The following is a 26,415-nucleotide window of genomic DNA, read 5'->3' on the forward strand; positions in this document are numbered from 1 at the left end:
TTATTCTGTACATTGACTTAGCAAACATAAGAAATTGCTGTACACGATAGAGGCTTTAGATGAGAAGGTAAAATAGTTGTGCATATGTTGACAGGGCCAATTCCTCATTAAAATATAGGAGCAAAAACATATTTGCTGTCATTTTATATTTTAATTCTTTACATGTATCCCAAGTTTGTTACAGGTGAGTTGCTTTTTTATAGGTTGTGCTTTTTCTTTTTTCCTTTCCTGGTTTGTTTCTGTGGTCCAGCCTGTTCATATCATGAGTTTCTTGACCATGAGGCATGCGTAGCAGTGAGAAGCTAGTTGGACATCTCCCTTCACCCTGTGCCAGGAATTCTTGGAGGTTTTATTTTCTGGCATCAAGCTGAGATTTAGGATAGAAAGACATTTCACAAGCAGTGTGAAGTCTTCCATATAGATTTAGCAGCAATACATAAAACAATTAAAAGCCTTTATTCCCCCAGTGATTTTTTTTCTTTCTTAGTCTTATGTATTCTTGCTTCAGAGAGAACTGTTAAAAAAATGAGGTGTAGGGGACAACTTTAAATGTTAGCTTACACTTGTTGTTAAGAAAAGTTTCAGGAATCCATTTTGAAAGTGTTCTTATTTTTAATTTTTTCCGATAATAGTCTACTGACATTTTTTTACTTTTAGCATATTTACACTTAGCATATTTAACAGTAATTTGTATCAGTATCTTTATTTTATGTAAAACATCAGTAAGTGAGGTTGCTTTATTTAAAACTTGGCTGAATGCCCAAGAGAAAGCAGAATGAGCCTACTGTCATAGGTTAAAGATTTATATTTACTGTCACTGTGTTGTTCTTCATATCGCCAGTGATTTGTTACACATAGAAAAAGGGAGAGGGAAAACAATTCTCTGCCGTGGCTTGGAGAAAATTACATGAAAAGAAGTAAGCAGCATTGGGGCATTTTAAGTGAAATAATTAACATATGCTTTATATTGCTTCTAGAAAAAGTCATTCTGTTTGAGTTCTTAGTTCTGTCTCCATCAGCTCATCTAACTATAAACTATTCACTATTCACAACCTAGAATGTCTCAAAGTGTAATCTTGAAGTGTACATATGCTGTGATCACTCCACGGGAAAGCAGCAGCAAGAGCTAGGACCGGGGGGCCTCAGGAGAAGCTGAACTAGCTTCCATTGGGCTTTGGGGTAGGGGACATGAAAGTGCTTACCAGAAACACACACACACACACGCGCACACACGCGCACACACACACACACACACACACTGTATATAAGCATGTGCTGTGGATAGTACAGTTAGCTAGTTCATCCTTGGAGGAGACTAATTCTCCCTGTCCCAGTAGCCCTTGGTTGTCTGTCATTCTTTGCCTAGGGTTGGGACCCTGTGATAGTTCTACCTTCCACGTTACCATGTCTGTTGTTGGTTTACTTCAAGTCTTTTTAGGTAGCTGTGTTGTTGACGTATCATGAGTATAGCGTTCCTGCTGTTTCTAGAAGACACAATCTTAGCCGATCCCTGGCCTTCTGGCCTCCAGCAGTCTTTCCAACCCCTTTCCCATGATGTTCCATGAGCCACACATGCAGTAATTCTTTTACAGATAGATCGGTGGGACTGGTCACCCCACTAACTATCAGTTATTCTCTGCTTTTTGACCAGTTGTGGTTATGTATGAGAATTCATGGAGGGAAGCTGTGTCTGCAGAGACTGACTGGTTGACTAAAACGACAGTGCTCTGGAGGGACCAGGATTATCTTATCTTGGGCTAGGTCTAAGCCTCATTACTATTCCTTACCCACCTCTGTGTTGAACTTACATCCTGTAACTAATAAATTAACAACGTTCATAATCTATTAACTTGGCAGAACACTAGCTTCTAGGAACAAAAACTAAAAATGACTTGGGTAGTATCTTTATCCTATAGAAAAACTTGACTGATCTTGTTGTAGTTGCCAGGCACATGGACCCAGTATTTTGCTTTTAACTCTCCTTGTTAATGGCATTTGTTCTTTGTTCTGTAAAACCTTATAAGTTAAAGAAACTTCTTTCGCAATGGAACAGAGAATTTGGGGTAGCCTGAATCTGTGTTCCCAGACCATGGTTACACAAAATGTTTCTATAGTAAACTACGTCTAATTCCTTTTAAGATGAGAGCTACGGCTTTGTGTCAGCATGGTTTTCTATAGTGATCTCCATTTGTAGATAGACAAGATTCTTTTATGAAAGGTGAAAGCTACTTTATTCTTTATGAAGTGTTCTGGTTGAGAGGATGTGTCTTGATGAGCTTTATGCCCCATTTCCTTTACTCATATGTCCTCATAATAACAACGTATTTTAATAGTCTGGGTACTCATATTTCTTCATAATAATAGCATATTTTAATAGTCTGGCTACTCTGTTCTATTAAAATCCCAGAAGATCAGCATTCACAAGAAACACAAGAAGACAGCTGGGTCCCTTTGCTAACCTGATTTCTGACACTGTGGGTTAAAATATTTTGGAAGTCATTACATGACATAAAAGAATAACTTGAAGAGTTGGATATTATTATCCAGATGTCCTGGCATGAAATCAAATACCATAATATAACTGGTGAAGTTCAGTTACATTAAATATTAGATCATCATGTAAACACCTTAGTGTGGGAATGTATACTCCACATGCCTTTCTCTGACTTCCTTCATGTAACTCTATACACATAGCCCAGTGGTACCCTTTGTGTTTTTGCTAGGCAGGGGTGACTCAAGAGACCTAGTGCTGCTATTTTCACATACACACAGCAAAATGAAGACAAGGAAGTCATAACTAAGGAAATGGAAGAAATTTAGGGTTAAAATTCTTTTATTTTTTTCTCTCATTTTTTAAAATCCACTAGTCATTTGAACAGATACATACTGTGTATTTCCAGAGTTGGTGAGTTCTAAAATCTGAGGAGTAGATAATATTGGAAGTGCTTTAACAGCATGACAAGATTGATTTGTGAAATTGAGTGACCCCATTACTCTAAGACCCGGCATCTTGGAGCATGGCCTGAGAAAACCCATCAGTTGTGGTACACATTCAGTAGGGAGTAGTGTCCTTTTTCTTGTTGCTGTGATGACATATCTGAGAAATGCAACTTGGGAAAGGGTCTGTGTGAACTCACTTTGGAAGAGGACACAGTCCATTGTAGCATGGAGTCTTGTCAGCAAGATGTGAGGCGGCCGGTCACACTGCATCTGCAGTCAGGAGGGACGAATACTGGTGCTCTGCAAGCTTCCTTATCTTTTTTCCTTTTTGTTCTTTTTGGGATCCCAGCTCCTAGGATGGTGCTGCCCACATTCAAAGGGGATCTTCTCTCTTCCAGTAAGTCTCTGAGGTGTGAGACACCCCACAACTGTGCCCCAGGCTATGTCTGCTCTCCTCCAATAAGCCTCTCAGGTGTCAAACACCCCAAATGTATGCCCAGGCTGTGTCTCCTGTCCTCGAGTAAGCCCCTGAGGTATGAAACAACCCACAGGCTGTGTCTTGGTGATTCTGAACCTAGTCAAGTTCAAAATGAAAATGAAGTATCAACTAGTATGTCTGTGTTTCATCCTTAAAGTGTCAGGTGACTGGCTCAAGATCCATCTCAATTGTACCATAATACATGTGCTTGATTGTACAAGGCTTATAATTGATTGTCTGTGGTACCTGAACTAAGAATTCCTCTAAACGTTTAAACAATCTATGAAGTAATACTTCTGAAGTTAAAAAAAAAACAACAACTATATACATATGCAAGAATATGAAAATGAAAACCAATAGAAAGGAATCCCGATGAATACATTCTAATATTCGAGAATTGCCAATGTTCTCTGTCACTGTAACTAAAACATGCATGTTTTAGTTACATACATACATATGTTTGTTAGGTAAAACATACATATGTTTGTAATGTAAAATATGAACATTTATAACTTTTAAAAAACTATAATCCATATATGTGCTATGAAAGTCTGAAAATTTAAGGTAAATCCAATGATTAGTAATGGTAATATACAAAGAATTGATTGTTCTTTTCACATTTGTCCTTTAACCATTCGGGAACATTATATTCAGATCCAGGAAGAAAGAATAGCAGGTTTTATTCGCACCTGCCTGTGGTTTCCTTGACAACTACTATAGATGCTGCTATTACCATGGGGATGGTTCTTCTAAATGAAGCAGCAACCTCCAAAGGGGATGTCGGGAAAAGACGAAGTAAGTTTATGTTGCTGTATTTGTTGTGGTGCTTTAGTCTCAGAATATATTTATTTCAGAGGGAAAACAGAGGACAACCCTTTCTAAACACAGACTTCCCTAAGAAGAGGTCTGTGTTGGAGGAAGTTGATTTTGTTTTACTTTTTTTCTCTATTTGTTGTGTGTGAGAGTGAACCTAAAAACAGTTCTTCCAAGTGGCACTTGGGCGTTTTCTGCCAGTTACGTGCCCAGGAGAGGGAGGTGGCATCGCCCTGTCAGGGATGCTTTGGCCCATTTCTGCTGTTGCTGGTCTCAGCTGGGACACCTTCGCTGCACAGACAGGCGTTCCTGAGAGATTTTATTGGCAGTAATATATTTTTATGTCCTGAGACTCAGGGATCTCACAGAAGCAGGTACAGATGCCGAGCAGCTGCTGAAGCATCTTTTGTGCACAGATACCTGATTGTCCTCTGGTCCCCTCCACATCTGTTACTGACATTTAAGAGCACATGGGGATCTCCATTCCAGAACAGGGAAGAATAGCCTTTTCTGGAGACTTGTTCTTCTGGTGCCTTCCCACAATTTACAACCCCGTCAGATGTCAGCACTTTAGGTTTAAGCAAGTTAACTTTTATCCTTTGAAGGGACAGTTCCGTCTCAAGGGATGCTAGAAAAAAAATTAACATGGAATGTAACAGGTGTGGGTACAAACAGAACAGAGTGTCTGGGCAGCGTCTTCTGCGCAGAGCGATACGTCAGGAAAGAACTAGAGCCTGAGGAGGGCTTCCTACCATATAACTTTTTAGAGTTACTGTCACGGTGTTCTAAAAACAGATAATTAAACAAGTATAGCTACGGTAAGCAGCAACCCATGTTATTTTATAAGCCCCGAACTTGCTTTACCGAATTTTGATATAAAAAACACATATATCCCCAAAAGAATATTAATTCATTAAAATATTTTAAATATAATCTAGATTTGCTTTTTCTTACAGTGTTTCTAAGTATTGTGAGTGTGTTAAAGAGCCATAGTGACTTCTGAATACTGACATGCATGAAATGTTGAAACATTTGAAGGTAGTGTAGAGTTGAGCCTGGCTTCAGTGTTCCCCTGAGGATGCCTTCACTTATGTAAGGAAACGCAGAACCAAGCTCATTGCCATGAGCACTGTGACAATAAAATACTGCATATTTTGAATGCTGTTTTTGGAATTGCAAGGCATTTTAATGCTTTATGTTGTTGTATACTAATGTTATTTCCCCGAGCTAAATTATAGTTAGAGCTATGTAATGCATTGTTTAATCTCATAGCTATGATATGATCTGGAGCATATGGAAACATTGCCTTCAACTTCCATACTAATAGATGTTTTGTTGTAATGCTTCCTCCCTGTACCTCCAGATTAGTTATGTGTAGTCAGAATGGGATAGAATGCATGTGAAAAAGAACAAGAGAGGGCCACACAAGGTAGAAAATTCACTGTTAGGCTTTTGGGTTCTAGTCAGCTTCTGGTTTTGAATTGTATAGCTACTGTGATTATCACTCTTGCCTAGGCAACAGTGTGTGGACCTCATTGAGGCCTCCCTCCCGCTGCTGTTAACTCATGGGCTCCTCCATCTCCACCCTCGAAACTAGAGTAGCAGTATTTTGCTCCCTCTGCATAGCGTCACACTAGTCTCTTTGCTTTGGAGCCTCTTTCTTCATTGCTCTATTCTTCTCCTAGACAAAACCATAAGAAAAGAAGAAAGAAAAAAAGTGTGTGATAGAATGTTGTATTTGAGAAGATATGAAATAAAACTCCAAGCTTAATGAGATAATTGAAATAAATTATTATATACTATATATTTTTGTGTCTTATATCATTCATACTTAGAGATTATAAGGCTTTTTAAAAGGTGTTTTGCTTTATTATCTGCTAGTATTCATGTGACGCTAACAGATCAATGTTGTCACAACAGAAGCTGTGGCTGAGTGGTACTAACTGTTCCTGATGTTTGGTAATTTCTACTGTAAACAGAAGTTAATATTGTTGAAAAGACCGCATGGACAACTCCATGTCAGTAGCCATGTGTTCACAGTGCAGCGTCTTGACTACTCTCTGATTTCAGGATTGTTGTCAAACCTGCTTTCCTTCATGCACTGGGGAAAAGGGCAGCTCTCCTCCCACTGTAGAAGGAGAGATATGTTTGCTTTGACTTAATGTTTTTAATCTCTCTCTTTTTCTATTTCTCTCACTACTTAATTGTTAATATTCCCTCAGATAAACAAATGTATATTAATTATCCTGCAAATGGCTTATTCATATCTGATATTTAGGTAACACTAATGTGTAATTCTATAGGACAAGTTTTAAAACAATGGATTTTTTAATTCTAAGCATGCCTACATTTAATTGCTAATATACGGTAAACTTTAGAAGCAAGTTTTAATTTTCCTAATAGCAGTGAATATTATTTAAATATTATAGGATATATATACATACATACATACATATATGCAAAGGGGAACTAATATGTTTCATTATTTATCTATTCCCAGTCATAATAGAAGAAAATGCAAACTGAGACAGCAGTGTCCCTGCTGTCACATTTCAGTATTACAGAATGGTAATGAAAGCCTGAACCACAGGATGTGCGTGGCCCTCTGCTCAGTCATAAAAGGTCCCGCTGCAGCACTGTGACACCATAACCTGCTCTGCAGTAGTGTCCCCAAGGACATAGTTCCCTACTCACAGGATTTTGTCCCCAACCTTATGTTTGCTGAGATGTAGCATTTCTAATAACAGGCCCTACTGAGGCAGTCATGACACCACTTAGCTAGAAATACATTTCTATATGAAGATCTTAGGGCATCTGGATAAGGCTTTTTGTTTTTGTTTTGTGGGTTTTGTTTTTGTTTTTGCTTTTGAGCATCTGCCAAGTCACATGCTCCTGTTGTTGTATCCAGTGCATTATCATCTGGGGGCTGATAATTATGTTTGTTGCTTTTCACACTTGGTTCTGCTTTGATGCCTCTGGGACATTTTAGTATTTACAGGAACTTTATAAAAGAAGAAAATCACCACAAGTCATAGATCAGTCAATTTTGTTGTTTTCATACCCCAAATAGTACATTTTCATTGAGAAGAATGTGGAAAATATGAATACATTGTATTGTGGATTATCTGGTTTGTGGTCCTTATATGTGCCTGAGCTGTTGCATGTAAGTATTTTGTAATTGAATAAATTTCACAAAGCACCAATATTCGCATGTTTTGAGACCCTAACAGTATTGTCTTTCTCTCTCTCTCTCTTTTTTTTTTTTTTTTTTTTTTTTTTTTTTTAGTAATTTGCCTCGTGGGATTAGGCCTGGTGGTCTTCTTCTTCAGTTTTCTACTTTCAATATTTCGTTCAAAGTACCATGGCTATCCATATAGGTAATATATTTATACAAATGTGGGTATTTTCATTTTAAACAGTATAAGTACTTTAGTGGTTAGTTAGAGTTAATAGAATGTAAGTGTCTAGATTACTAGCCCTCTGATTTCAACACTAGTAAGCAAGGTCTGAGCACCCAGAATTTATTCAGCATCATGGACTGCGCAGAGACATTAGACAGTTCTTGTTACCAAGGTATATTTTCAATTCAGAATGCAAGTACATTTGTGTGTACGTAGATGGCAAAATAGCTTTTAAGAAACAGACATTGATACAGTCACTTCAGTTTACTTGTCTTAATTGGGACATTATTTTTCAAGATTGCATTCTCATAGAATCTATACTCTTCAGTGTTGTTTAAATGTTGCAGCATCTTTTGAATGCTGCAGACTTGTAATAGGACCGCACCTGAACCTGAGTCCCTGTCTGCTGACTCTGTTTCCAGTGTGAAGCTGAGCTTCACAGTGTAAGATGACTCACTCCCTGTGAATGCACCACAACTCTTAGAGTTGGACTCATGTGGATAGAAGTGTAGATGAACTCTCTTAAAATGACTCATAGGTGGGAAGTATACCTAAGAATTGGTTTGTGAATATGAAATTCAACAGGTTAGATGCAAACACATGAATAGTTGATGCTAAGCAACAGAATCAGCCAAAAGAAAGCTGGCCAAGGGAGCCTGGCAACCATGATGTTCTAGCAAGAAGAGGTCAGAGTGAGGAAGCAGAAGGCAGGCTTTCCAAGCACTCAGGCCTGTGTGGTACTGTTGCAGTAGAGAGATGGGTCACCCCACTTGTTTATAGTACAGCAAGAATTCATATTCTTGGGTTTATTTTGTAGTGTTCTTCCAGTGTCTTCTCTAGAAATTCCTACACATTTTGGCTTTTGTTTTGTTCGAATATTTCTTTTTTTTCTCACAATTTTTAAGTCATTCCATTATATTCTTATAACCTTTGGTTTCCTCTATATGAAGTGATCCTTTTTTGATTACAGACAAAAATGAATAATCTGAAGTTGGCCCACACATATATTTTCACACAAAACTCAAATTTTTCTATTTTGTTTGTCTTCATACATTTACCTGCTTAAAGCATAACATCTACTGGTATATCTCTCTTGCTTTCTTAAGGCTTCTTCATGTTAGTATGGTCAGTATTCTGCAGAACCAACGTGTTGCATACCATAACTAAATTCATAGAGCGCCTTGGAAGCCTCAATAATTAGACTTTCCCAGAATCCAGTCTGCTTGTAACCATAGGCAAATCACTTAGCTTTTCTAACTTTAGGTGTTCTTGTTTATAAATAAAGGAAATTTTATATAACTCATTTTTATTTATGTGACATAATATATGTAAATCTCTTAGAACACCAGTACATAATAGTAATTAATTACTTCATAAATGTTTAAGGCTAACTATCATTAATTCTGGTATAAATATTTACATTCATAATCACTTTTTTTAAAAATGGAGTTTTCTTCACAATGCACACCAAGTAGCTTTGGTTCATATTCACATAATTCAAGTAAAGAACAGATTTTCACGGAGCCTTTTGATGAGTTTAATTGGGCTCCAGAGTCCCTTGAAACTTGGTAATGAAATATCAAGATTCTTAGAGATTTTATCTAATTACCATCTGAGACATAATTCAGACAACATTTTCTTTTGTTGATAGCACTGACTTCATTTTATATATTGAATAAAAATTGACCTTGTCCTTTGGTCTATTTCTAAGAAGCCAGTGCTGGTCTGGGTAGACAGTGGTCTCCACTTAGAGATAATTATCTTCTCTGTCTTGTCTACTGACACTTGGGCTTAGAAGTATTTTCTGTAGATATCTCTAAAAACATCATCAAAGTCCCTACTGTAGTAGGAGAAAGTATGAAATGTTTGGTTTCATTCCATCACTGTGCTTCTTACAGTCTGAGGAGTCTTAATTGGCTCAGAGTGAGAGAGTAGCATAATAAGAAAATAATAATTAGCAGTCCAAGATCTGAGTGCAAGTTTTGGGTTTGCTTTAACACTTTAAATGAGAACTCCCACTCTGTAGTTGCACAAAATCTTATTGAAATACCTTACATCTTCTCATTGTTAGTGTAGAGTCCTAGAATTAGCTAGTTTCTCATCTTTTCCCCCTCAGCTATGATGTAGTTGTTTTGGGATTATGAAGACAGGTAGCTAAAGATCTCTGGTTTTGTACTCATGCCAGGATTGTTAGCTGTTTCTTTATATGTGCTTAAACATACCACCTCAGAATTGTATGTGAGTAAATGCATAGTTCCTGATTACTCTTGGTTCTCAATGTCTTTACCTAACTTTCTTCCCTTCATCTGCACAAGCCACATTAGCATTTTTCTGCATGATTTCACTACATTACATTGTTTTGTCAAAAGTTTTTATGTACAATTCACCTGTGTGTTTTTCATTTCTTTCCTTTCTAGAGGACTATATTAGGGGAAACAGTCCTTGATACAACATTTTGTGTCTACCAAGGACTGTGCACATAGTAGGTGCTTATCATATACTTGCTACTTGAATCTGTCTTCCTCAAAACATTGAGTAATACAAAGGAACCTTTAAAAACAGAGTGAAAAGCACTGGTCTGTTTCCTTGTCCAACTCCAGGAGCTCTAATACATGCTGAGAAACACACCTGGAATTGTACATTTGCCCCACACAACTAAGTGAGTTTATGGAAAGATAATTAAATAAAAAGCCCATTGTGTGTTAATTCAGCGTAAACAGTAGGCCCAGAAAATCCCTCTTCTCTTAGACAAGAACCTGGAGTTCATATGCCTTTTGTTGTTTTGAGTTATGATCATTAGCATTAAAATGTGTGATGACATGCACTTGAGGAACTTCATAATAGCAACTAGAAAAGAAAGACACTCTTAAAATTCAGAGAAAAGATGAGCATGAACAGGCTTAGCAAGGGGAGGAAAGCTTATAATGTATAGTGTTTACATATTTCATATTTGTTTATACATCTTAGCTGTCTGTTTCTCATCTACAAGGAAAATGGAAAATCTATAGCTGTAAATATAGAGAAAAGGTCTGCTGTGCAGATTACATGACAGTGACAAGAATTTCACTGGTGCTGCCTATCTCATGCCAAGTGCTAGCTCTGAAGAATGGCATAAAGATCACAGACAGATGGTTCAGAAAGAAAGTTGGGGGTGCTCTAAAGGCACCGTTGTCTGTTGCCACTCTTGTCTAAATTAAGAATTCAGTCTAAGTCTTATAATAATAATGTACAAATGGGAATCAAGTCTTAAGGATTATTTTTTTCCATATTGTTGTATTTCATTGTGGTGTATTGGAAAGTGATCTGGACATTGAGTGAGAAGATGTGATTTGGACCAGACTTAAAAACTCTGTATCCTCAGGCAAGTCCTTTCGTCTTCCCCACCTTTCAAGAAAAGACCATGATGTATCTTTTCAGTTACAGTAAGATTCTGCTTCATGAATAAATAACTGAGATAAGCCATATAGCATTCTGACACTGCTTTACTTAGCTGCTATAAGTACACGGCCTCCAAATAGATTATACCAATAGTCTTTGGCAAACAGTGTGTTAATTAAATAATAATATACAAATATATCCCCTCCACTTTGGGTCACTTTTTTGTTGTCACTGTTATAGACTGTAAACTCAATCAGTTGACATAAATATTTAATTCTACCCAGTAAAAAAGTATTGGCAAATCCTTTGCCATTAAAAATATAAATTTTAATCCCTAATGTTAATATAAAGATATGTCCAAAATCATTTCAGTAAAAAACTCAGAATAGTGTCTGGGTTCTTCATTGTACCTCTTAACCCTTCAAAGCTCAGAATAGGAGCACCCTACAAGGTTGTTTCTGTGGTAGACTGCAGCTCCCTTACTCTGCTGGGACCTTCCTCCATGGAGCAGTGCTGAAAGCAGAGGAGAAATTGGTCCAAGTAAAGTATTTATCTGTTCCTTGGGCTTTATTAATAGTCACAATGTCAAAACTCACACTAAGTATGCCTCTCCATACAGACTGTAGAGAATGAAAACCTTGCCAGTGGTTAAACTTCATAGCTATTACCTTCTGTACCTGTACCTAGAGCAGGCCCTTCCGCAGGGTGTCCTGTTCCTAAGAAAGGGCAGAATGTCTTTAGGCCCTTTCAAAAGATAAGTTGTTCCAGAGCTGAAGGCTTTCCAGGGTTCTGTAGTCTCCTAGCAAGAAAAGGGCCTCAGGAGGTAGGCTAATGAGATCTCGCTAAGGACAGTAATGTACTTGTTAATAGCACCCCAGTTTAACACATGTAAATGTAGAGGATGAAGCATTAGTGAAAGCGCCTAACTATAAGGGTTTAAATTCAACTAGTGTTCAGTTGTGGTAGGCACCTTCACTGGGGAGGTGAAGGCAGGAAGCTCAAGAGCTCATTGTCAGTCTTGACTACACAGTAAGAATACCTTGTCTCAAAATTAAAAAAAAAAAAAAAGCGAGGTAGGGGGAGAAAGTCCAACTCATGTTGTACGTAGTAGGGAAGTGAGGCCCTTTTTCCCCTGAACATTTTGGATGTATCTGACAGGTTCCCATTTACCACATAATGTGGTTCTTGTCGGAGAGTCTAGCTGGCCAGCAGAGCTCTCTGACCTGTCTCTTGCCTTGAGAATTTGAAGAGCCATGAAGGAGTTAACTAGCTCTCGGTTGCATAAAATGCATTTGGTCAAAGCACTGTGTACATCCTGGTGGTTAAAACACCAGGGAGAAGTGAGGAGGTGAAAAACAAGAGGAATGGGGAGCCACTGTTTGAGCGTTTTAGATAGTACCCAGGGAAGGCACAGGAACTCAGGGCAGCACTTGATTAACTAGCTTCTCCTTTCAAGCTTCATGCCCTACATTTTGTAGCATGGCTCTCGTGCCTCTGCTGTTCTTTTTTGATTATCTCAGGGCAGAACTACATGCTCATCTTCTACATGCCCCAAGTCAGCATCACCTCTGCATCCAGAGTGATGTTTTATCCCCTTTGCCTGTTTTCAGTTTCTCAGTGACATTGGAGTTGGAAATTATAGAGTCCTACTCAGCCCACATCCTCGGCCTATACTGTTACAGGACTGTTCCCCTCATATTCTTTTCTCACTCCTGCCATTTTAATGACTCTATGTACCAGGGATTTTCTCTCTAGAGAAAAATGTAGGGACCAAGGCTTGTCATAGCATTTTTGACATGCTTCTGTGCCAACTACTCAACAGTTGATGATCAGTAACACTTTGCTAACTGCTATTTAAAAGTGACCTGGGGAGGGCCTATAATTTGAGAAAATTTGAATCATGTTGTTGTATAAAAATTATTTTGAATTTTAAGTCATGATCTTTTTAGTGTGCCCTCAGGAAGCCGAGGACAGTATCTTTTTTCTGAATTCTGGATATGAAGAAAAGAGCCAACATAAAGACAGAAGCATTTGAGATCCTCCTTCTATTCTACATTATGAACTAGTATTCATCAGCATCTCTTACATACGTTGAGCAGCTGTAAAGCTTCAGAGACAAGAAAAACGTAGCAACCCAGGTGGCTAGAAGGAAGGAAGTGTTGAGGCTGTCTGTGTAGGTTCCACCCACTATTTAGTCTCCACATGAATGGTTCACTCCTTTGCTTATTGGCTTCTGGCTTTGACTGTTACCTCAGTTGACAGAGAGTATGTTTATATCAGCACCAGCCAGGCAGGAGTGAACATTGTGCATGTGCACAGGCATGTAGCCACAGGGATGGAGAATCCCATGGGGACAGCAGGACACGAGGCAGCACCTTACTCCTGCAGAAAAGGAACTACACTGCAGAAGACAGATGCTCAAGATTTGGTAATTTAGGGTTAACTACACTATAAAAACAACATACAGCTTTATCATAAATAGTATAAAGGGAAATATGCCAGCACCGTTCTAAATGTAAGTGTAAAAGACAGTTACACAATTTGACCATACCTCAGTATTATCAGGCAGGCACAGATACGTAGAGAAAAGATACATCAGATCAAGCTAGATAGAAATAAGCCTAACCATGGGATGTTGATACCACTATGATGCATTCCTGTTACAACATTGCAACAATAATCTTTGTATATTGAGAGTAAAACATCCCGAATGATTACCCAGAAAATAGCAGCTGGTACTTTTCTATGAAACATTTAAAAAAAGATTTTATTTTATATGCATGCATGTTTGCCTGCTTGTCTATATGTGCACAACATTCATGCCTGGTAACCATAGACCAGAAGCGGGCATGAGATCCAATGGAATGGGAGTTAAAGAGGGCATTGAGCCACCATATGGTTGGTGGGAACTAAACTCAGGTCCTCTTGCAAGAGTAGCAAGTGTTCTTAACTGTTGAGCCTCCCAAGGCAGTTTTTTGGTTAGTATTTTACTTCCAAGTTTTTCTAATACATAAGCAATATGCTAGTACCATTTTTACATTTAGTAAAAAATGAACATTTCAAATTTATATGAAAGTGAATATTTTAGTAGATTTACCATTTAGTTTAAGATATTTAATAAATGTTCAGTTTGATTACACTTGTCATTTCATAATGACATTTGAACATGATCATTTTAAAACAAATAAATAATTACTGAGCTTTTCAGTTTGGAAAAAAAAAAATCCCAGAGTGAACAGAGAAGATCTTTAGAGTCATGAGTCAACTTTTATACTGAGAATGTAATCATAGGGGGCTCAGCAGTTAAGAGCACTGCCCAGCCTTCCAGAGGGCTCAATTCCCAGCAACATAGCAGCTCACACTGTGCCTGAGTCCCAAGGCATCTGACACCATGTTCTGGCCTCTGCGACATCACACACGCCTGAGATACACACTTATAATGCAGCAAAATAAGCAGACAAATAAACTTTAAGAAAAACCGTGTAATCACAGAATTCCTTTTACTCTGTAAATATCACAATCTAAATATCAAAAATTTTTGTGACCTTTTTAGTTCTAAAAGGGCACAAAAGTATAAAGGGTCATATTAACTGTTTTTGCTCTTATAGAGGTGTAGTTTTACCAGTTACATTAACTTAGGTGCTCTATATTCTCAGAGTTTCAGATCTTAGTAAGTTGTCTCCAAAGCATAAGGACCTGAGTTTGAATCCTTGAATCCATATAAACAAATCAGGACATACTGGTGCTTGCTTCTTGTTCCAGTGAATTGACTAGCAGGATAGCCAGCCAGTGAGAGCTACGCCTAGCAGGGCTGCAGTGGGCAGCAGGAGCAGCATCAGCTGTGGAGAGGTATTGGGACAGCAGAGAAAAGCAGATCCACGAGGCTCCCACTCAGCCAGCCTAGCCTGTTGGATAAATGCCAGGCCAGGGAGAGATGCTGTCTAATTAAGCAAACAAACAAAGTTATAGAGTGCCTGAGGAATGCAAAGACTAGCTTCTCTACACAGAAAGGTGGGAGGTGAAGGAAGAAAAGAGAGGGAACAGTTAACTCACAAATTCTCTGATTTAGGCTTTAACTTACTCAATTTTAATTAAAGTTTGACTATGTTTGGTCTGTGGATAAGATGGAGTGTTTGCAGCTTAGGGACCCACAAACAAACCAAGCATGGCACTGTATACCTATAACTCCTGCTATGCCAGAGCAGAGAACAGAAATCCCCAGCCAAACAGTTCAAGTTCAGTTGGAGACTGTCTCAGTACACTAAGACAGGGAATGAACAAGACACCGGCACCAGACCCTGGCCTCCATATCCACATACTCTTGTGTATACAGAGACACATTTACTATATGCACACAAAATTGGATGATGATTTCTCTTTACCAACCTTTCTTGTTTAAGTTAACTTTACCCTCAGAACAAGCTTGTAACTGAGGACAGAGGATGCCAGTGAGTGTGTGTATGTACACAGCACATTCCTCTGCTGGTGAGGTTGTGTAGACAGCAGTAACTGCAGCTTGTCCCCACCTTCCTTGTGGAGACGATGCTTGTCTACTACAGTCATGTGCTACCTCTCAAATGAAAACAGTATCTGAATGCATACTGGCATCAGCACATACTTTGTCTTTATCAATTCTATAAAAAGTTATGCATTATAACTACTATGTGTATACACTTGCATGATCCTGAGTTAAAAAACTTTATCAAAGCAACATGCTGTTTTATTTATATATGTAAAGGTATTATATGTACCTAAAATTTAAATATTTCTAAATGTTTATTTAACTATATAAATCATTAGGACTGGAAAGAGCTTTGGATCATCCGTAAGTCTTCCTTTCACTAAAAAAGAAAAAGAGTCATCCATGCCTAGGATGTAATTTAAGCAGTAAAATATTAAACCTTCTATCTTGAACAGTTTTCTAGCTTCTCAGCTGTAATAGCTACTTATTTAACTTATTAAGTATTTAGTTTAAAATTGGCTTATCTGCAAGGTCGTAAGTAATCACAGTTTTACATATAAGCAAAAGAATTACAAATTTAGTAAGAATATAAAATTTTTCAGGAAATTCAAACTTAGATTCTATTTCAGTCCATTCCCTTTAATTCCCTCTAAATCTACGCTGTAAATGCTGATTTAGCTGTTGTTCACGTAGCACATATGTGTCACCTCTGACCCAGGTCTCTCTGTAAGCTTGACCCCATTACAGAAACTCATATCAAAATCAGACCCTAGTAGCAAAGTTTCAATTAGCTCAATATAATTATGGTATTGTTACATTTATGTGAACTAATTTAGGATGGAATAAATAGCTTGTTGTGTTTTCTTTTGCTCAGTATGTAATAATTTTCTTTCTTTTTCAGCTTTTTAATTAAATGAAGCCAAATGGGATTTGCGTAAAGTGAGTGTTTACTGTGAAGAGAAGCTGTCCCTGACATTTTACGTTTATTCTTTGTTAATTGTGATACACTAGCTTTTTCTTGTATAATTTTTTTAAACTGTGGATTTTCCTAAAAAAATTAATTCCTAGAAATGGATATGTAACAATCCATAATCCACAATGGACCATCAAAGTGTTCTTCAGTCTTCTCGATGTATGCCACAAGAATGAAATAAATGACAGTGGAACTGTGAATTCATGTTTTAGAACTGTGTTTGCTCATTAGCAAGGAAACCACATGTTAGTACCGAAGCCCATGGAATGTATGTAAAAGAATTACTAGTACTATACAAGGATAGAGCATATGCATGAAATGTGTTGTGTGGACAATATTCCTACTGCAGTTTCACTTATAAAGGACCTGCTCTGTTAAAAAGGTGGTTTGTCATTCTTTCTCACAACTAGATCATGATGAAGATAGGACAAAGAGCTAGATACATGTTAATGTAAATTCAAACCCATAACCTAAAGAAAGGACCTTTCGGGAACCTAAGTCCAACATCCACGACCTCATCGCACTTCCAGTGTAACCAGGCAACAGAACCAGCACATCAGACTGTCACTTACTACTTGTCCTCTTTTTGAAGTTGTTTACAAATTCTAACTTACGAGATCCAACCTAATTTTCTATGACATTCTTCCTTTTGTTTAATGGAAGCGTCTGCTTTATCAAGGCCCTGGTACGTGGATCCATATGAAAGGCTTGTTTTGAAAACACAAATACAGGAGTGTAACTACTATTGCTTTTGTAACCGACCTCAGTTTATATAGCATACCCACAGATATGACAGTATGTATTCCTCACATCTTTTAAATGGACAGGAAGTACAACCCAGCTGAAAAACAAAATATAAGTTGTGCTTATCACCAGGCTTTCAAACTATCAAACCTGTTTAAAAACAGACCAACAAAAAAACCCTATGTACTGCAACTCAGAGATGAATTCAGGAATTTTTTTTTTTGGTTCAGTAAGTTTTATCATGTTTAAAAGCTTGCTAACTAAATTTTATTAATATCTGAATAGCAAAACTGGAATGATTATTTTCTACTGTTAATCCAAGCTATATAGCCACAAACAGAACATAAGTACTTATATTGTACCTATGAATTCCTACAAAGGTAGGAAAGATAGATGTTTAATGGAACATGTTTATCCAGCTGTATTTTAGGGGAATGTGGTCATGACCTTTTGAAAACATGACAATATTCCCTGAAATTATGTAATAATTCAGGGCTATATTAACTTTATCATGCTCTCTGAAGTCTGTTATTAAAGCATAATTTCTTTAGCTCATTTCACAGATTTAATAAGTTCAGTATTGTGATGTATCGTGGAAAAGGTCAGCATAGTTACGTTCGACTCTTATCCCTAGATATCACTTGAATTGTGATTCTGTGCATCTAATATTGGGATCGTCCCAAAACCTAATTGACTCAGAAATTGAGAGAGCGCAAGTAGAATTTGCTGCCAAGTTTTACAAATAACAAATATTTGTTACAATTAAATTTTGTTCCCTATATCTCAAAGTTATCTTCTAGTTAGTATACAGCTAATTAAGTGATACTGACAAATCATATTAAATCCCACTCTAAAGGATACTATGTATTCATAAGCACAGCCAGGTCATCTTAGCCCATGTGACAGAGATTGGGAGACAGGTATTTCCTTATCTTACATTAGTAAGATGTTTTTCAGGGAACATTTTGTAATTTCCTCAATATTAAAAAATAACTCAGTTAATTAGTTTTTTTCAAGGGCTGTAACTCCATTTCTAAGAGAATCCAGTGCTGCTGGCATTCCCAGAACCTGCATTTCTGTGCACAGACATATAACAGAAAAAAATTTTCTTAAACATTATTTAATAATTTCATATCTTAAAATAAAGTTACAGGTGGGGCAAAAGAGATGACTCAGCAGTTAAAGAATTCTTAACTGCTCTTCTAGAGGACCCAGGTTTGGTCCCAAGTGACTACATCAGGTGACTAAGACCCATGGGATTGTGTCAGTTTTAACCTATATTCACTGTATTGAAAGCTTTATTAAAATTAACTATACATTTGACAATCTCCTACTAGAATTTTAAAAACTACTTTTCTCCTGAGACAGAAAAGTTGTGATAGAAAAATTCTCTTTGAAGGAGTTTCGTTTTCTGACATCTGTGGCTTAACTTTTTGCATTTTCCTCAGCACAGGGCTCCCTGTGTTATGTATTCATACAAGTAAGCCCACTACTATGTGCTAACCCTCAATTTCCCATACATATAAAATATCTTATCAGTTATAATTTAAGAGGGTGAATTATAGCCTATCACCAGAGAGCTTAACATATATTCTTGTCTTGATTCCTAAAGATACATGTAGGCATGTCATTGCATTACAATAGAGTATACATTTTATACTTTGTATTTCAAGAAGGTTAGATCCATTAGCCACACCATTTAGGCACAATAGGCAGTTGGAGTTTTAATGTTCTTTGACATCCACATAGCTTCCAGAGTTTCAAATACTAAAACTAGGTACTCTCCTTACTTTTGTAGATACTGTATCACATCAATCATAAATCTAAAAATACTTTCTAATGGTTCAGAAGGGGTGGCATTGTAAGTAGTCACACTTTAAGGCAAAAGTGCACAGCACATACTTAGTCCCCCAGATTCTCCATAAAATTCATGAAGATCTGTTGTTTGTGAATTTTCTTAAATTTTTTGAAACATACATTGGAAGCAATGCAAATGTTTTATCATACAGCCAGAGGATCTATTAGTGATTTTAAAAACAATAAAATACATTCAGAGAATGGTAGGAAAAATGTGCCATTCTTAAATGTTTGCATACTACCCAGTAAATGGCAAATACAGCAAAAGTATGGGTAAGAAACTCCATAGATACCACCCATCCCTTCATAAAAATACTGGAAATTTTGAAAAAACTGCCAGCATCTGTTTTGCTGGAAGTTCAGAAAGTGACTACATGGTTAAATATAGAAAAGGCAAAGTCCCACATCCCTTCATGATAAATGCACTAAAGTCTAAGGATAGAGACTATATATCTCAACAGAATAAAATAAATACACAGCAAGCTCATAGCCTACATGACTTAAGTTGGAGAAAAATGCAAAGCATTTCCACAAACTGATACTGATAAAACTAAGGTATTCATCTTCTTGACTCCTGTTCAGTGTAGCACATGAAGTTTTAGTTTACTAAGACCAAAGAATGGAGATAAGGGAGATAAAAATACAGTAAGCAGTCTTTTGTTTGTTTGCTTTTTTGGTACATGGAATGATTCTGTACAGAAAGATCCTAAATACTACTAGAGAGCCTATACTGCTAATAAACACTTTCAGCGAAGCATCAGGATACAAACTTGAGTCATAGGACATAACTAATCTGTCCTGACCTGTACGTTTCATCCCTACTAGTTAACTTTCATAGTGCTGGAAGGGGCTTTGCACCCTCCTAGAGGAGAAAGTGATTATCAGTCATACCCAGCCGTGAACCATGCAGACTATAATAAAGGCCAGATTGGCAAAACATGAAGACTGCTGAAATAGTAGTGTAAATACCATGGGAGTGTCCAACTGCTTTCTGATTGGATTTAAGGCTCACTCCACAAGATGGAACCCATTCTTGGCATGCTGGGGCCAAGAGTGTGTAACTAGGAAAGTCCTAGGCCCTAAAGGAGATCTTGATATTATGCTAATTGAACTTAGCATTAAACTGACTATGATAATGTATTGTGATACCCATAAATCAATCTATCAACCTTCATTAAAAACCCACAGCTGGTGAAGTGCCAGAGAATAGGAAATTTTGGATTGCTCAGCCCTAATTGGAACATACATATCACAACTGCACTCCTGTTTCAAGCATCACTACAAAAGAGAATACCAAACTATTTTAAAAGCCTGTTGTGTTGGGTGACTACAACAGTGGTTTTTATTTATGTTTGCTTGTCTTTTGTTTTTGGACATAACTGAGCAGTTATAAATATGAACTCACAGGAGTTGTGACAAGATGTACAAAACTTGGAAAATCTCAAGAAACAAAATTCCACCCTGTTGGGGGTAGATTGACACCGAGCTTTACCTTGGCTGAGGAGCTTTTCATAATCAATAGCTGCTAGAAAAGAATCATTTTTCTCTAAGGGTAAATGAGCCACAATACAGTAGATTGCCACAAAACCAGAGTTTTCGTGAAACAAATTCAACTAGATAGGGCTTTTTAGTTTTAGTTTATGTTTCTTCCGTAAGGAAAATACAAGGTTGAGTGGGTAGGTAATGGAAGAGTGGTGGTTTTATCTGTCCAAAATTATGGGGAGAGGGGATATTATCAAAAAACATTGAATTGTTTTCACAAAGAATTGTTAAAATATATTTAGTTTTAACATAATATGCACATTAGGCACTGGTGGTGCATGCCTTTAATCCTAGCACTCAGGAGGCAGGAACAGGCAGATATCTGAGTTTGAGGCCAGCCTGGTCTATAAAGCAAATTCTAGGACAGCCAGGGGTACACAAAGAAATGCTGTCTCATACATCATCATCATCATCATCACAAAAGGAAAACCATTTTATTCACAGAACACTAAAGACACTTGAGAAGAGTATTTGAACACAGGAGGTCAGCAAAAAATCAACCATGTCCAAGTGAACAAAGTTCTAATATTAATAGGAAGAAGAAATAAACTACAAATAAGCCAATCAACCTACAAAGTCATAGGGAATAAATAAAGACTGAATAGTAACTTAAATAGAAATTCTTTAATAGTTGAAAATGTAGACCAAGTAGACTAACATCTGTCTATTGTATTGAAGCTCATATAATTCTCAAAAGAATTTAGAAACAGTGAGAAGTTGATAACATATCAAGCAGGTCATAAGCTAAAATAATGACATAATTATCTAATCTCAAATTATACTCTGGAGTCATAGTGATGAAGGCAGTATGGCCATAGCACAAAAACAGGCCCACAGACAAGTGAAACATAATAGAGGACCTACAAATAAACTCAAAAGCTATGGCCATCCAGCTTATGGCAAAAGTATCAAAAAAAATCTGGAAATAGCTTGTTCAAAAATTGTTGTTGGCTAAATTATATAGCCAACTGAAAAAGAATGAAGTTAGATTCATATCATCAATCAAAAATAAATTCAAATTTGATTGAAGTGCTTAATTTAAAACCTGAAATATTACCAAGATCAAATAAACAACTTAAATAGACCTATAACCCCCCCCCCCAAAATAGAACGAGCCATTAAAAATCTCCAACCAAAAAAAGCTCAGGGACAGTTGGTTTTAGCACAGATTTCTACCAGATTTTCACAAAAGAGCTAGTGTCAGTACTACTCAAATTATTTTTACAAAATAGGAACAAAAGAAACATCAAAATCTTTTTATGAGGCTACCATCACTCTGATGCAGAAGCCACACAATGAATCAATGGAGAAAATTAAAGATCAATTTCCCTCATGAACATAGATGTAAAAGTACTCACTAAAATAATTTAAAACTGAATTGAAAATACATCAAAAAGATTGTCCACCATGATCAAATAGGCTTCATCCCAGAGATGCAGGGATGGTTCAACATGCAAAAATCTGTCAATGTAATCCATCATATAAATAAACTGAAAGAAAAAAAATGATCTCATTAGATGCTGAAAAAGCTTTTGACAAAATCTAACACCTCTTCATGATAACAGTCTCGCCAAGACAGGGTAAGCAAACGTCAATAGTTCCTGCCTCACAAATACATCTGTCAGATATATTGGGCCAGAAGGCTGAAGATGATGCTCCAACATTATAGAGATTTTGGGTGACTATTCAAGTAGCAAACGGTCTTTGTTATCTTCTTATTTGGAAAGCTACTAACCTGCACTCTCAGCATATTCAGGTAATCAAGTTTATTCCTTCTCAAGTCTCTGATGGAGTTAAAGACCAGGTAGCTTAGTTTTACAATGAAGCTTAGCTATTTAGGGGTTAAAATGTTTTTAGGTCTAGATAGATGTTTTAAGTTGTTAATAACAAGATGTGATGGAGACTGATTTACATTCAGAATTTTAGATGCACCAAGATAGGAAAGATGTTTTTTTCAAGGCTGTCAAGTACAAATGGCCAAAACACCAAGAATGTAACCTTTATATAATTCCTGATTTTGTCATGGTTCTTCTTGCTATAGGTAATCTATTGTGTATATGTAGAACAATATAACTGTATATGTAAAATATTTAAAAATTCTTAATAAGATAAGAGTACAAAAAAAAATTGGAGAGATCAGGAATACAAGGGACATACCTAAACATAATAAAGGCAATTTACAGCAAGCCTATAGCCAACATCAAATTAAACAGAAACTCAAGGTAATTCCACTAAACTCAGAAACAGGACAAGACTGTCCATGCTCTCCATATTTATTCAATATAGTACTTGAAATTCTATTTAGAGCAATAAGGCAACTAAAGGAGATAAAAGGGGTACAAATTGGGAAAGAAGTCAAAGAACAGGTATTTGAAGATGATATGATGGTATACATAAGTTACCTGCAGAATTCTACCACAGCACTCCTACAGCTGATAAACACCTTCAATGAAGTGACTGAATACAAGATTAACTCAAAAAAAAAAAAAAAAAAAAAGGAAAGGAAAGGAAAAAAGAAAAATCAGTAGCACTACTATATACAAATGACAAAGCGGCTGAGAAAGAAATGAGGGAAACAGCCTCTTTCACAACAGCTTCAAATAATGTAAAATATTGGAGCAACTCTTTACCAAGCAAATGAAAGACTTATAAGACAAAAACTTCAGTGTCTTTGAAAAAGGAAATTGAAGCTATCAGAAGATAGAAAGACCTTTCATTTCATGGATTGATAGGATCAACATAATAAAAATACCCATCTTACCAAAAGCAATATACAAATTCAATGCAGTTTCCACAAACTACAGCACATTATCTATAGATCTTGAAAGAACAACATTCAACTTCATTTGGAAGATAAAAATCCCAGGATAGCTAAAACAGTCCTGTACAATTAAAAAACAAACAAAAAAAAACAAACAAAAAACAATGCAGAGGTATCACCATCCCTGATTTCAAGCTATACTGCAGAGCCACAGTAATAAACACTTCATTGATATTGACATAAAAATAGGTTGATTAATGGACTCGAATTGAAGAAACAGATGTAAACCCACACAACTATGGACATTCTATTTTTTATAAAGAATTAGAAATTACAATGGAGGAAATCTATCTTCAAGTGGTGCTAGTCAAACTGGATGTTGGTGTATAGAACAAAGCAAATAGATTCATGTCAATCACCCTGTATAAAAAATGAGGTCCAAATGGATCAAAGACCTCAACATAAAACCAGAAACACTGAATCTGGTAGAAGAGAATGTGGGCAATGGCCTTGAACACATTGGTACAGGAGACAACTTTCTAAACAGAGCACCAACTGCTCAAGCACTAAGATCAACAATTAATATGGAACTCCTGAAATTGAAAAGCTTCTGTAAGTCAAAGGATACTATCAATAGGGCAAAATGGCAGCTTACAGAATGGGAAAAGATTTTTAGCAACTCCACATCTGACAGAGAGCTAATATCCAAAATATATACAGAATTCAAGAAACTAAACATCCACAAACTAATCAGTTAAAAAATGGAGGAGTGATATAAACAATTCTCACCAGCAGAATCTCAAGTGGCTGAGAAACAAACAAAGTAGTAAACATTGAGCCCTACTCTGATCTAGCCAATGGACAGGACATTCTCCATACTTATGTGGAGAGTGTGGATTGAATCTGACATGAACTCTGGTGCCCCATATTTGGCTACCTCCCCTTGGTCCGGAGGCCTGATGGTACTCAAAGAAAGAATAAGCAGGCTACCAAGATGAGACTTGATAGCCTATGACCATATAGTGGGGGAAGAGTTCCTCCTCGGTCTTAGACCTAGGGGAGGGGAATAGGGTGAAAGCAGGAGGGGGGGAGAGGAACAGGAGGATACAAGTGATGGGATAACAATTGAATTATAATCTGAATAAATTAATTAAATAAAAAAAGAAAAGAAAAAAAAAAGAAATGTTCAGTATCTTTACCCATCAAGAAAAAGCAAATTGAAACAACTTTGAGATCCCATCTAACCCATTAGAATGGCTAAGATCGAAACAAGTGACAGCTCATGTTGGGGATGATATGGAGCAAGGAGAATTCCTGATTGCTCCTAAGGGTGCACAACTTGTACAGCCACTTTGAAACTCCATATAGAGGTTTCTCAGAAAATTCAGAAAGGATCTACCTCAAGACCCAGCCATACCACCCTTGGATATTCCAAAGGACACTCTGTCCTACAGGGACATGTGCATCAACTATGCTCATAATAGCATTATTTATAATAGCCAGAAATTGAAAACAACCTAGATGTCTTTCAACTGGAAAATGGGCGGGGATAGTGGTACATTTACACAGCAGAGTATTCCTTAACTGTTAAAAAAATTATAATATCATGATCATAAAATTTTCTGGTACATATCAGAATGGCCAAGATCAAAACCTCAAGTGACAGCACATGCTGGCAGGAATGTGAAGAAAGGGGAACACTCCTTCATTGCTGGTGGGAGTGAAAATTTGTACAACCACTTTGGAAATCAATCTGGTGCCTTTCTTAGAATACTGGGAAGAAGGCTACATCAAGACCCAGCTATACCACTCCTTGGAATATATCCAGAAGGTGCTCCACCACACAACAAGAACATATGCTCAACCATGTTCATAGCAGCCTTAATCACAATAGTCAGAACATGGAAACAACCTAAATGTCCCTCAGTCAAAGAATGAATAAAGAAACTGTGGTACATTTACACTATGGAATACTACTCAACTATTAAAAACAAGAAAATCCTGAAATTTGTAGGCAAATGGTTGGAAGTAGAAATTATTATATTGAGTGAGTTAACGCAGACTCAGAAAGACTCACATGATATATGCTCACTTATAATTGGACACTAGCCCAATAGGGATGTCCTCTGAAAGTCTTCACTTACCAGGAGATTGGGATAGATGTGGGGGCCTCCTATTGGGACTCTAGGTGAGAGAAGTATGGGAAAATAGGGAAATAGAAGGATCCCAAGGGTCCTAGAAAACTACAAGAAGAACATCATGATGGGCAGATCTGGACCCAAGAGCGGGGGTCTGCTCAAGCTACTGCACCAACCAAAGACAATACATGCAATAAATACTGAACCCCTACTCAGATCTAGCCAAGGGACAGGACATTATCTACAGCTTTGTGGAGAGTGGGGACTGACTGACATGAACTCTGGTGCCCCATATTTGACTACTTCCCCTTGGTGGGGAGGCCTGGTAGCACTCAGAGAAAGAATAGGAAGGCTACTAAGATGAGACTTGATAGGCTGTGACCATATGACCCTTCTGTCACAGATCTAGGTGATGGGAATACAGTGAAAGAGGGAGGGAGGGAGGAATGGGAGGAAACAAGCAAGGGGATAAAAATTTAAATGTAATCTGAATAAATTAATAGAAAAAGAAAAATAAATAAATTAGCTTTAGAAAAAGAAAGAAAAACTTGAATGCTCACTACAAAATTTAGTGTAATCACAAATAAAGAATAAAGATATATTTATTAATGTTTCAAATGTCAGAGTCTAGTTTTAATTTAATACATTTTACTTATATAATAAATTATCAACTAAAAGAAAGGAAAATTGAAGCTAGATATTTGTTTATATTTTCTCAAAATATATTCAGTTGTCCTGTTCATGTATTTATAATGATTTAATTTATAATTGATTTTCCAATATTCATAATTGTATAAATAATAATAAAATACAAACTTGACTAAAATTTTTTTCTGGTACATGGCTGAAAGTAGAAAAAATAATCATCTTGACTGAGGTAACCCAGACCCACAAGTACAAATATTGTATGTACTCACTTCTAAGTGGA

The 26,415-nt window shown here is 36.9% G+C and overlaps 1 protein-coding gene across 3 annotated transcripts in view; it reads left to right on the plus strand.

Moving 5' to 3' along the window:
- TUSC3 (tumor suppressor candidate 3) overlaps positions 1 to 16,826 on the plus strand; it is a 139,977-nt gene extending 123,151 nt beyond the window's left edge. For 2 of the 3 annotated variants that reach the window (XM_084758265.1, XM_084758264.1), the window contains 4 exons: positions 4,139 to 4,213; positions 7,518 to 7,608; positions 10,932 to 10,993; positions 16,374 to 16,826. In XM_084758265.1, coding sequence (XP_084614391.1) covers positions 4,139 to 4,213; positions 7,518 to 7,608; positions 10,932 to 10,950 — 185 coding nt within the window. In that variant the 3' untranslated portion in view covers positions 10,951 to 10,993; positions 16,374 to 16,826. The remainder of the gene's footprint in view (positions 1 to 4,138; positions 4,214 to 7,517; positions 7,609 to 10,931; positions 10,994 to 16,373) is intronic. The other variant, XM_084758263.1, reaches the window with a different exon arrangement.
- The last annotated feature ends 9,589 nt before the right edge of the window (positions 16,827 to 26,415 follow it).

Source organism: Acomys minous (genome assembly GCF_964271855.1).
Source record: "Acomys minous genome assembly, chromosome: 15".
Classification (NCBI taxonomy): domain Eukaryota; kingdom Metazoa; phylum Chordata; class Mammalia; order Rodentia; family Muridae; genus Acomys; species Acomys minous.